At 42.2% G+C, this 13,067-nt stretch overlaps 2 protein-coding genes across 2 annotated transcripts; one reads left to right on the top strand and one right to left on the bottom strand.

Annotated features, from left to right (window-relative positions):
* The first annotated feature begins 4,700 nt into the window (after positions 1-4,700).
* Positions 4,701-8,668, top strand: LOC4344326 (cyclic dof factor 2). Its single transcript, NM_001422294.1, has 2 exons — positions 4,701-4,858; positions 6,980-8,668. Exons 1-2 carry the CDS (start codon positions 4,769-4,771, stop codon positions 8,318-8,320), a joined length of 1,431 nt encoding a protein of 476 aa, NP_001409223.1. The 5' UTR covers positions 4,701-4,768; the 3' UTR covers positions 8,321-8,668.
* A 1,525-nt stretch (positions 8,669-10,193) lies between these two features.
* LOC4344325 (WUSCHEL-related homeobox 11-like) lies at positions 10,194-12,834 on the bottom strand. Its single transcript, NM_001422295.1, has 3 exons — positions 12,127-12,834; positions 10,916-11,091; positions 10,194-10,724 (listed from the first exon to the last, which is right to left on the bottom strand). The coding sequence occupies exons 1-3, from the start codon at positions 12,719-12,721 to the stop codon at positions 10,707-10,709; spliced, it is 789 nt and encodes a 262-aa protein (NP_001409224.1). The 5' UTR covers positions 12,722-12,834; the 3' UTR covers positions 10,194-10,706.
* Positions 12,835-13,067: the final 233 nt, after the last annotated feature.

Below are 13,067 nucleotides of genomic sequence, written 5' to 3'. Positions count from 1 at the left end.
GAATTTTTCTAGGTTCAGGACCCCGAGGCCTCCTTGCCTAGTTGGCAGACACGTCTTTGTCCAATTGACTTTGTATTTTCCACCCGTGATGTCCCCCGTGCCAGCCCAGAGAAAACGTCGCCGCTGCTTGTCTAGGCACTCCAAGGCTTCCTTTGAAGTTTTCAGAGCAGTCAGTAAGTAGATTGGCTGCGCCGTCAGCATTGATTTTACAAGTGTGGACCTCCCGGCAAGTCCCATGTTTTTGCCTCTCCATCCTGTTATACGCCCTGTGATCTTATCAAAGATGTGTTGCATGTCCGCCTTTCGCATCCGCCCGAGGATCAGGGGGAGTCCCAGGTATTTGATCGGGAAGTATGCTCTCACTGCTGGGACTCCCTCTAGGACGTCGTCCAAATCAATGTTATTGTATTTGATGGCCGCGACTTGAGATTTTTGGAAGTTGGTAACGAGTCCAGTGGCCGTGCCGAAACGTTGCAGGATTTCCGTGAGCGCTTGGACATCCCCTCTTGTGGGATTGACGAAAATGGCAGTGTCATCTGCATACATAGATGTTCTCAGGCGATGCATTCTGCCTCGAAGCTTAGAGAGCGAACCTAGGTCTGTTGCCTTTGTAAAGAGACGTTGGAGAGGGTCGATTGCTAGGACAAAAAGGAGCGGAGACAACGGGTCTCCCTGCCGAAGTCCTTTCCCATGCGTGATTCTTTGACTAGGGATGCCGTTGAGAAGAACTTGCGAGGTAGATGTGTAGAGGAGGGCACCTAGCCAGTCTCTCCATTTTACAGGGAAGCCTAGGCGTTGCAAAAGGGCCATCAAGTAGTCCCAACGTATAGAATCAAATGCTTTCGTGATGTCGAGCTTGAAGAGGAGCATCGGCCGATTCGTACGGTGAAATCTTCTGGCCATGTTCCTCACAAAGAGGAAGTTGTCATGAATGCTTCTTCCCTTGATGAAGGCGCTTTGGTTGATGGAGACCAAGGAGCGCATGTGGGGCCTCAGCCGCAACGCCAGCTAATTAAGCTACTGTTTGAACTACATTGGGCATGTTATCTAAACTCAACCCATCACAATAAAACACACACAACCTAATTAAGCTACTGTTTGAACTACATTGGGCTTCGGATTTATCATGTGATTCCTCAGTAAAATATTCATCATGTGATAGAGCTGAATGGCTGACACTTCGGTCCGGCACGAATCATGAAGGCCTTTTACAAAAAATTGAAATTGGAAACTGAAAGTACACTACGTGGCCACTCTTTTTTCTCTCTTTGGAATGGGCCTAGATCTTTTTCGGGAAAGGACAAGAGCTGAGTGGATGCACACGGATATTTTTAATTTTTTTTCCCTTGCCACTTGTAGTACAATTGTAAAGTGCATGTTGCCATGTTGGTAAGTGCACGAGTATTTTCTATTTAGGGGGTGTTTGAGAGAGAGTGACTAAACTTTAGTCTCTCTTCCCTTAAGTTCCAACGAAAATACTACCCCTCTCTCCGATCTCGAATAAGTGTATACACTGTTAGGTACGACACTTTAGTTTTAAATAATTATACCAACACATAAAATTTTTAAGGTTATATTTATAACTATATGAAACCATTGTTTGCAGCTTTCAGCCTTTAACCTGCTATTAAAATTTAAATTTTTTAAGTTGATTTAGAGAGTTTCTTCGTCGTAGTTATTTTCTATGATTAACTTTTAAATCATGAATAACATACATATATAAAAGTTCTACCAACAATTTTCTTTTTTATACACTGTTTTACGATTTATCAATGGTAGGCGAAACAATTAGCCTGCTATACACTTTGATAATATAACATTTATTTAGTATTTATTTTTTTATAAAATAAGAGGTTAAAGTGTAATTTTAACAGTGTCAGTGTCAATTATTCAATAACTAACAAAGGGAGTACTTCCTCCGTCCCATAAAAAACTAAACTAGTACTGGATAAGACATAACCTATTACTATAAATGTCTATTCGTAGTATTAGAATATGTCACATCCGGTCCTAGATTTATTTTTTATGGGTAAAGTAGTATTTTGGAGTAAGGACTGGCGGTAGGCAGGAAGCCCCTCCTTCGTCAGCCAGATAAAAATATCCAACAGTACTTAACTGTTACTCGTTATTGTTTTGTTTTGTGGTGCCAATGTTTTCTTCTTGGCCTTATTCCCTCCACTACTCTCTCTCTCTCCGAAGCACATTTATTTTTGGGTTATGTTTGTTTATGACTGATTGACCAGCCCATCTAATCTTGGTTTATAGGAGATACTAATAACATATATTTAGCATCAAGCAGTACTAGCTAGGAGTAGTTGTCTGAGTTGATGTATATAAAAAAAAGAGAGAGCTAGTTTTCTGAATTTTGTTGTGCAAGAGGAGCAAGGAAAGACCAGATAGTCTTCATCATGTGGCCACTGCATAAGTTCAGTTGTTTAGGTACCCAAGGGTTAACTATAGAGGGACCAGCATCATGCATGGTCCATCATGTGATCTTGCAAGTTGCAAAAGCCAGATGCAAACTGTATGAACATTATTTCGTATTATTAATTAATTATATATATTGCCCAAGAAATGGCAGCACAGGAAAAGATCTTTATCATGTGGCTGCAAGGAAGCCAGGGTGGATGTGTGGATATGTGCAACACTACTATACATTTGTGCCAAAAAGGTCCTAAATAGATTTTGCTTGCATTTTGCATGCGTGGATCAGTGGAGGCAGAAAGAAACTGAAGAAAAGAAATAAAATAATAAGAGATGTGAGATCACCAGCGTATGCATCATGTCGGCCAGCATGCATGGTGCTGCTGCTAAGCTAAGGTAGCTGGAAATACTTACGGAGTACCTTTTTTTTTTTTTCTCTTCAGCCATTCATTTGTTCATTCATAGCGTTATCCATGAAAGACCTGGCACTATCTATCTGTCCATGGTTTCCCTAACATGGGCCAATTTTGCCGCGATATCCACTCTTGCAGCTTTGATTTGTTATACTGTATTTTACTTTTACTTGTTTTTCACGAAAGTGAGGCAGAAGTTCTGTAAATATATTTTCTTAGAAAGAAAGTCTTTTTTTTTCAGAGGTAAAGAAAGAAAGTTTTATTCCAGAGAGAAATATTTTTTTTCTTCGGAGAAACACAATTCAAATGCAAAAGGTCACTTGCATGTATGCACACTCATCTCTAGGATAAGATCTTGTTATTAAGGGTTACGTTGGCTACGGCTAAAATAATACATGGATAAGGATAAGGATAATATATGTTGCACAATTTTTTTTAAAAGAAAGACTGAGCATAACGATTTCTTTTATGCAGTATGAATACTAGCTATATGCACATGCTTCTTAAAATACAATTTGTTAGTAACAGGTCAGGTTTGTGTAGCAAAAACAGATCATCATTCTCCCTTAAAAGAAAAACACCCTCAAAAGAGGAAAAACAAAAAAAAAGAAATGGAGAGGGGCCGTGGGCCATGTGGAGCTCCTCCAATAAAACCAAAAGCACTAAAAAAAAAGCCGAAAGCGCCTTTTGCCGTCCTCCATTACTTTTCCCCCTCATCAAAAAAACCCAAGCTACCTCATCACCCCACCATCAAAGGCACTGACATGTGGGCCATAGTATGCACCCTGGCCCACCTGTCATTGACCCTCGTTCTCCAAGTGGCACGAGACGGAATAAACTAAGGCGGGCGCGTGTATCCGGTACGGGCACCCGGGTGGTTGTACACGACCGGGTGATCTGGCGGCGGTGGGCCCCACGGGAGGGGGATTCGTGGCCCAGGATCGCTCTCCGCGCGCTGACTAGGACTCCGACCGGGCACGCCGGTCACCGGTCACCGGCCTGACCCGGTAAAGTAAACCCCAGCTGCCTCTTTGTTGAATCAACCCCTTCACTATCTCTTAACTACAAAAACATTCTGTTCTTCAAGTGGATGCTGGTTGGTAACTTGGTACCTATTCCCATGATCCAATCTGGTTTATAGCTTTGGCACACGTTGAAAGGTAGAGTCTTGTATGGGTTTTAAGCAATATACTTGTCATTTATAATACTATCACTTTATAATAGTTGGGATTATATAGACCCTAAATATTAATCCACCAAAATATTTTTTTTACTCTACTATTATTTTCTCCGTCTCATGAAAGAAAAAAGTTATTTTGTTTCTATATGACTAAACTAAGAAATGATGTTTAGCTTAATATCGATGACTTTTCTTTTCCTTTATTACATACGCAGTATTAGCAAATTTGTTAGTTGTCTGGATGGCAAGTCTAAGAGCCCACTGTTAGTAAACATTGTACATGTTTAATGTTGTTTTGCTGAAGTGTTAAACTAAACACCGCTTGAATTTAGGTGCTAGATGAAAAGAAATCCAACTTTCTAAGAGGCTACAAATTTATTATTTGTGTTTGTTACGCATATGAAGAAAAACTCTCGTTCATTTATAGCTAGGAGTATAAAAATACAGCATGTCTTGCTACAATTGTTTTTCTATGAAAGCATGTGAATAACTCATGTGAGGCTAATGGAGGCATCATGGGCCAAGCATGGCTAACACCCACGCGGCTATAACTATAAGCAATGCAAGTGAGAGACCCATTTAGAGAGGAGGACTAAAATGAAATTTGATTAATAGTACAGGGGTGTTTGTGCAAGAAGGAAAGAGGAAATCTTTTTCCCCTTTGTGGTAGCGTTGCCAATGGCAAACTCCACTTGTCGGATCTCTCTCTCTCTCTCTCTCTCCCTCTCTCTCTCGCCCATGTACCATCTCCATGGACGACCTCGCCGCCGCCTCCCCTCCTCACCCGCCGCCGCCGCCGCCGGAATCCCACGTGCCTCCGCCCCCGCAGACGCCGGAGAAGGTGAGCTCGCCTCGACCCCCCTGTTTCTTTTTTTCTTTTCTGTTTTTCGTAATCTCCTCTGTTTTCCCCCCTTTCAGTTCGTGAAAATTTCTGTTTTTTATAGTTCTTTTTGGCGACTTGATTCGAGGAAAAAGGTGCGGTTTTTTTTTTATATTCCGAGCTGATTTTGCAGTGTTTTGTTCTTGCGTGCGCGTGCGACTGTTTGTAATTGGTAAAGTTGTTTGGAACAACATCCATCCGTGTGTTAGCTGCTTCAGTTCTTGGTCAGTAAGGTATAGATAAAATTGTTCGATTAATACTGCAATATATGGTCGAATTGCATAGTAATATCAGCTAATTCGTAGTATAATCATGTGCTTGATCTTAATTTTGTACTCGTTACACTCCAATCCTTCACGTAATTTGCATCTTTCTGTGGTGATTGATTAGTTAGGCACCGTGACAACCTTTTTGGATTAAGCGAGATAATTACAAAAAAAACCGATTTTTTGATCGGGTCTTATGGATAGTAATAGCACGCTCATTAGCTCAATTTCTACATGAAGTTTGGGTAGCCAGAGCAAGAGAGAAGTCCAATTGTTTACTCAACTCTCTAAAAGTTCTTCTGCTCTTGTGTACTAGTACTATTTTGCAAGCAGCTTTCGAGTACTAGGTAATAGGTTGGTGCTGATTCTAAGTAGAAATCTCTCATGGGGTTTTCTGAAGTTGCTCTCTGGTGCTACTCTGTAGACAGAAATGGCTTGTGTAGTTTGCTACCGTGATGTTGCTTGATTTGTGCTCTTGCTTCTGCACAGAAGCACAAATACATTTCAAATGGGAATGCTTATCCTCTAGATTCTAACTCAGCTTGGACTGATCTCAAACATGAAGTCTGACACTTGCACCCACAGAGCAGCTACTAGGTCTGAGAACCATATGCTGTAACACTGTTGGGATTACCAAACTTCGTTGCTGTACTGTAGTCATGGGAAACTGATGTATGCAAATGATGTGCTATAAAAAGGATCCGTCGCTTGCAACAAAAACAATAGTCATGCCCTTAATCATCCTTGCAATCACCCAGATCAACATGGAGAATTTATGCCACCACTGAAATCCAGCCATGCCTTCCTTTGAAACAAATTAATCAATTCTTTTAGGCCATTTGAACTATAGCAAGCTCCTTATGCTAACCAACTCTTACCAAATAAGATGATCCACGAGAGATTGCATGCTTAGTTGCCAAGAATTTTTGCCCATATGCAAGTAAGGCATCTATTATAGTATTCTGAAGAGAAGGCCAAAAGTAGCCATCATTTTTGCTTCGAGGCCTCAAAATTACGACATTATTCAGGGGGGGGGGAAGAGAAATATCTATGTTAGTAATCACGACGAGTCCATATTATAACTGCAATTGATCAATATAATTGTATACAAAATACAATTGCATTTATGGTAATATAAGCAATAGCTGTATATTAAATGCAGTCACTTCCAAATCTTATCTTATCTTATATAGTGGAAGTAACAAGCTTTCTTACACGAGAACACGCCACATCATCAAAAACATATCAACCATTGAATAAAGAGTTTAGATAAATAATAGCCATTGGATCAAAAAGTTACATATGCACTAAAAAATCAACAATTTGATAAACATATGGGAATTTCTGGAGGTTTCTAGTGCCTCCTCTTAGACACATGGTACAAAGAGAGAGAGGGCAAAGATAATGAAGAAAACAAAAACCAAGAAGCTTATAGTGATTTCTCATATAGTACGATTTAGTTAAATCTATAGTTAGCTAGACCAAGGGATACTTTGTAAATAAATTAACTCATGCTAAGACCTTCTGTAACTAATAGATCTTATACAGAATCAAAAGTAGCGCAACGCGCGACTACGTGGCTTGTAAGCATTAATGTAGCTTTGCGCAAAAAAACGTGGGAAGTTCAGCTAGTTCAAGATAAAAATTGCTTGTAGTGAATACGGTGTCGTAAATTCATATTAAGTGCTGTTTTTCCCAATGTGTAGATAAAGTGCTTGAATTTGTATACCATATTGTTTGATCTAGTTTTCTAAAAAAAAATGCTTGTTGCTTCTGCAATGCAACTTGTTTTACTGAGTCATTATGTGATCGTCAGGATTCATGTGAGGATACAGGAGACATGAGGATCAGTGAAGAAAAGCCATGCACAGATCAGGAGTTAGATGCTGATCAGATGAATAGTTCTAGCTTTAATAGTTCCAGCGAGTGTGAGAATCAAACACCTAGCAATGATGAAATGACTGGATCAGAGTCCAAATCTGAGGCAGCTCAAACAGAGGGTGGTGGATCGAGTGAAGAGAAGGTCCTGAAGAAGCCAGACAAGATCCTGCCTTGTCCTCGTTGCAACAGCATGGATACAAAGTTCTGCTACTACAACAACTACAACATTAACCAGCCAAGACATTTTTGCAAGAGTTGTCAGAGATATTGGACGGCAGGTGGAAGCATGAGGAACCTCCCTGTTGGTGCTGGTAGGCGCAAGAGTAAGAGCTCCACTGCAAATTACCGCAGTATATTAATCACGGGCAGCAATCTAGCTGCTCCTGCTGGAGATGCTCCCCTCTATCAACTCTCTATAAAAGGAGATCAAACAGCAACGGCAGTTAAATTTGCACCTGATTCCCCACTCTGTAATTCCATGGCCTCTGTGCTGAAAATTGGAGAGCAGAGTAAGAATGCCAAGCCTACCTCAACAGCACAACCCAGAAATGGAGAAACCCAGACCTGCCCGGCTTCAGGAACAACTTCAGATAGTCCCCGGAATGAACCAGTTAATGGAGCAGTTAGTGGGCATCAAAATGGAATTGTTGGGCATAGTGGAGTCCCTCCCATGCATCCCATACCATGCTTCCCTGGTCCTCCTTTTGTGTACCCATGGAGTCCAGCATGGAATGGCATTCCTGCCATGGCACCACCGGTATGCACAGCACCAGCTGAACCAGCAAATTCTTCAGACAATGGAAGCACAGCTAGTGTTCAGTGGAGCATGCCACCAGTGATGCCGGTACCAGGATACTTTCCGGTAATTCCATCTTCAGTTTGGCCCTTCATTTCTCCCTGGCCAAATGGTGCATGGAGCTCGCCATGGATTCAACCTAATTGCAGCGTGTCAGCTTCATCTCCTACAAGCACTAGTACATGTTCAGACAACGGCTCTCCTGTCCTAGGAAAGCACTCCAGGGACTCCAAACCGCAAGGAGATGACAAGGCAGAGAAAAACTTGTGGATTCCGAAAACGCTTCGGATCGATGATCCTGACGAAGCTGCAAAGAGCTCAATCTGGACAACCCTTGGCATTGAACCTGGTGACCGTAGCATGTTCAGATCATTCCAGTCGAAACCTGAAAGCAGGGAGCAGATATCCGGTGCTGCACGAGTCCTGCAGGCGAATCCAGCAGCTCTATCTCGATCTCAATCTTTCCAGGAGACAACGTGATGTATATTGAAGAAATCGTGTGACAATTGTAGAACATGTTACTACTATAATTTAAGCAAGTGCTACAGCCTGAAGGATGATTGGCGATGTAGGCGCTGCTGCAAACATGGAGGCAGCGTGATCTGTACTATTGAAACCTGAAGAGTACTATTCTTGACATTTTTCTATAATTTGCCTGTGGAGCATGCACCAGTCTACTGGGTTCATGATCAGGCTGTCAGCATATGTTTTGTTGTACAATAATAATAATTGTTAATAGCTTTGCCTAAAGGATACTGATAGTATTCTGCTGATCCTTCAGCTCTGTGATCAATGGCCCATATATTTACCTGACAAGTTTCAGAAAGGAAAAAAAAAAAGATCTGCTGCCTGACAAGAGGTTCAACTCCGAAGAAATGGTTAGCATTTTTGTACTGCGTCTGCGTGATGTTTACTTGTTGCTTTCTTTGGTTCTCTAATGATCCCTTAGTTACCTCTATGATGACCTGCATTAGTTGAAGTACCTCTGTCCTTTTGTTCGGCTGTGTTGCCTTTATACTAGCATCTGTGTAGAATGTAGACCGAAGTCTGAAGCTTTCCTTTTTGATTCAGTACGCTTATTGTGGATGTGACAACTGACCAGTTTTCATTTCCATTGATTGCTTTGTTACTGAATGTTAGTTGGGCACCCTTGAGCTTAGACTAGCATGCATTCATCAGTCATCAGTGCACTCAAAAAGTTTAACCTACTTGTTGGAAAACAGAGTACTCCTAGTAGAAAGGAATCTGATATGATAACTTGATAATTGTATATTTAATCCTGTGATATATACTAACTTTGGGGGTGGTGTTAACACAACTAACGCAAGGGAATAACAAATTAAATAGTCTATGATCCATGTGTGGGCAGGCAGGGGATGCATCATATGCATGGGTCAAGCTCACTGTTTTCTTGGTGGCTGCAGTCGCAAGCCGATGTTAGGCAGGCAGCAGGTATGCATCCTAACCTAGTCGCAGAAGCAAGCATCCATTCATGATTCATTCAAAGTATGCTCCAATTAAACTGGTTAAAAGATTGTAATAGCATTCTGTAAGTAGGATACTTAAAAGTGTAGTGGTTTGACTGATGCTTGCTGCTGCCAGAGTTGGGCATAGAAAACACATACTAGTACATTCGATCGATGAATTTTTGGTACTAGGCTAGTAGCTAAGCTGGGCTAGAATTAAGAAAAGAGAGGGAGAGTTTTAAGTGGAGTGGAGTACTTGGTAGTAGAAAAACGAATGACACGCGGTAGCCTCCTTTTGGTTGGTAGAGGTGGTGAGCTCGCCACTTGCGACCAGATCGACCGACCGATCAACCGCTTTAGTTTTTTTTATACATATATATAAAAGCTAATTTCTCTCTCACACACGGTTATATATACGACGCATGAGTTACCACATGAAATGATTTTATCAATATATAGCTATGCTTGGTAATTCAGGTTCATGCATATCTGTACATTAATATATTCAAACGGCCGGGTGTTATTCTTCAGTGAATAAAACACAAATATTAGGAAATGGTAAGGTTTCGAACCCAGATCGGTTAATCTATCATCTGTGAAGCTAGCTGGAAGACCTTTGTTTTTTACAGCTTCAACTTTTGTTTTGTTTTTTCTCTCTTCCCTTAGCATAGACTAGTCTGGCTGATTGCGTCGTGTAACGAAATATTTTTTTTCTTCTAATATATTGACGTGCAATATTTTGCGTGTTTGTGAAAAAAAAGCTGGAAGACATTTGGACGCTTCTCACTTTAGTGAATAATGATCTACATTACTAATCGTACTAGTAGTGCATTCATGCATGCGTGCGTCAAACAAAAATTACATGCATGAGGGCGCACGCAAATTAATTTGCTTGGCGATCGAGACGGCTATATATATAATTGTAAAATATACATATATAAAATATTCTGATATAAAGATCGAGAACGGGATACATACAAGTACACACAGAGATCGACCAGCTAGATGAAAAACGAATATAGTAATTAATCCCCTCTCTCTCTATATATATATGTATGGCCACAGAAGTACACATGCATTATCTGTATTATAATTAACTAGTTCGTCGCTGCAATTGCATTGTATAGTATATACTTGTACTATCGTGCTGCTTGGTCGCTAGAATGACGATCAATGGATCGTTCATATATATGCAGGCTCGTCGCAGTGACAATTGCCATGCGTACGTGCAGCATTCATCATCTGCTAGCTCGATCGATCGCGTAATTAACCGGCCGGCACCTGCAAAGCATGCGTTGCTTGCATATCGATCTGATCCAACGGACAAGGGGTACCTAAATCTTGCTGACACAATACGTACGTTGCCATCGATCAATCAATCGACGAATCGCTCAACTCGATCAAGACGACCTCGTGACCTGTCATATATACATAGATGATGCAACGCCTTGTTAATTAATTGACTATAGATCGATTAATTAATTGTTCTGTAAGTAAGTAATTAATTGACAGGGTATATAGCTAGTTAGCTTAGTGACGTGCATTGTGATGACAGAATCGAATTAGAGGAGTTGGAGCTAGCTAGCGATCGATCAGGGCTGAGACTGACCAGGAAGTAGCTCTCGCCCATCTGGAGAGAATGGAGGAGGATGCCGTACTCGTTGGCTGGAAGAAGAGCACCCGTTGAATGCACCAGCATCACGTCCTGCCCAAACATTGATCTCAGATCGATCGGTCCCCTTGGCACCTCCGTCGCCACTCCGTTGATGAACACCGTCATCGTCGCTGCACATATCATATTCATCCATCATTTTTCTTTCCCAATTCACATTACCTACATATCTAATGTCACTTCGGACAAGGACTACTTCTCAATTATTGCAAAAGTACTACTCCTACTACAACTGGAGTGATATATACAGTGTACATATATATGATCGATCGATCAATAGGTGGCTTTACTTGATGATTAACCAATAATAAGTAGTACTACCATTGATCGGCTGGCCGGTGGTTAGAAATTCAGTGTCCTAGCTAGTATCAGCCCTATGTCTAAATTATATGTATACTCATGCATATCTACAAATCCATGACAAAAACATGCATGCATCTGCATAATTAAGTACATATATTGTATTGCGCCATTCACGCATGCAACAATTCAACTACTAGTATTAATTGCATTATATATACTCCATATGCATATAATGTAGTACGATTATATATGCATGCATGGATAAATTGGCAGTATTAGTTTATTTAGTATGCATGCATGAAGCATATTTGCTACTACTAAGATAAAAGAACAAGACAAAGCTTTGCCCTTAATTCTCTTATTTCAGTGTAGTACACTAGCTAGTACTGCGTAATTGATCGTTCCCAATCTCAATTACCGCAAAAATACAAGTGCAAAGTCTCAAAGACATTCAACGCGGAAGATCAAAATAAGGACAAATTAAAATTAAGGAAGACAAAATATGAGTTTCTGGAAGATGAAACGATCGATCAAGTGTATATATGCAGTAATATGATCGTATGTACATGTCCCTTAATACTCTAGAAGAGATCGATCGAAGCAAAGAGAGACTGAAAGGAATTTTCTTTCTCTGAATTTGTACTAGGAGAGCAAGAATTATTAGCACCAAACGGAACAACTAATTCCCCTCATCACTGCATCTGCATGCGTAATTAAACATGTATATATATGCTAAAAACTAGCTATATATGTGCATGTTTAGTTAGAGAGAAATTAAAGGCAAATTAATCAAAGCACCGACGAATGGAAATTGGGGGGACATGCATCATGTATGAAGGGCTCACCAGGTTGACACGAGTAGTAGAGCTGCTGCTGCTGATGCTGACCGGCGGCCGCCGACGACGACGAGCCGCCGCCGCCGTCCATGTACCCCATCTGCCTCGAGATGGCGAACAGGTCGTCGCCGCCGCCCCCGTAGTCCACGTCCCCCATCATCATCCCCACCGACGGCGGCGAGGACGGCCACGATGAGGACGACGAGGAGCTGTACCCGGCGGCGCCGTGCGCGAACATCCCGAGCGACGAAGCCGGCGAGCCGGCGTGGCCAGGCGCGAGGCCACCGGACGAAGCAGTCGGAGGAGATCCCGACGAGGCGGCGGCCGCGGCCGCCTGCGCCTGCGCCTGCAGCTGGCGCTGGCGGCGGCGGGAGCGCGAGCGGCGGTTCTGGAACCAGTAGAAGACGTTGGCGTCGCCGACGGCGCCGAAGCGCTCGAGCAGCTTGCGGATGCGGACGGTCTCGTCCTTGGGCGGGTTCACCATGCCGCTGTTGAAGATGGACTCCAGGATGAGTATCTGCTCCGGCTTCGGCGTCCACCGCGACCTCACCGGCTCCCCCGCCGCCGCCGCCGCATGCCTGTCCGGGCTGTGGCCGCCGTCCATCGCCACTAGCTAGCTGCCTTGTTCGGTGTCGAACACCTAGAGCTCGCTAGCTCGAGAGAGATAGAGAGATAGGTTTGGTCAATTGATGTGTGCTTAATTCGCTTAATTGGCTTGCTGCGAGAGAGTGAGATCGCCCTACTTATAGGAGAAGAAGCAGCTAGTAGCTTAGCTAAGCTTTGATAGTTGTGATGAGTGAGATGGAATCTAAGTAAATTTCACTAGTGATGAGAATATGAATGAACGAATGGCACACATGCAAGGACGACACTAGTGCTGCTAGAGAATCTTTACCGCCGCTCTTAGTATTATATTTGCCTCCGAGGCTCTCCGATCAACTTGTGTTGGT

This window comes from Oryza sativa, chromosome 7 (genome assembly GCF_034140825.1).
Source record: "Oryza sativa Japonica Group chromosome 7, ASM3414082v1".
Classification (NCBI taxonomy): domain Eukaryota; kingdom Viridiplantae; phylum Streptophyta; class Magnoliopsida; order Poales; family Poaceae; genus Oryza; species Oryza sativa.
The sequence above is the reverse complement of the archived record's forward strand: the minus strand, read 5'-3'. Positions and strand labels throughout refer to the sequence as shown.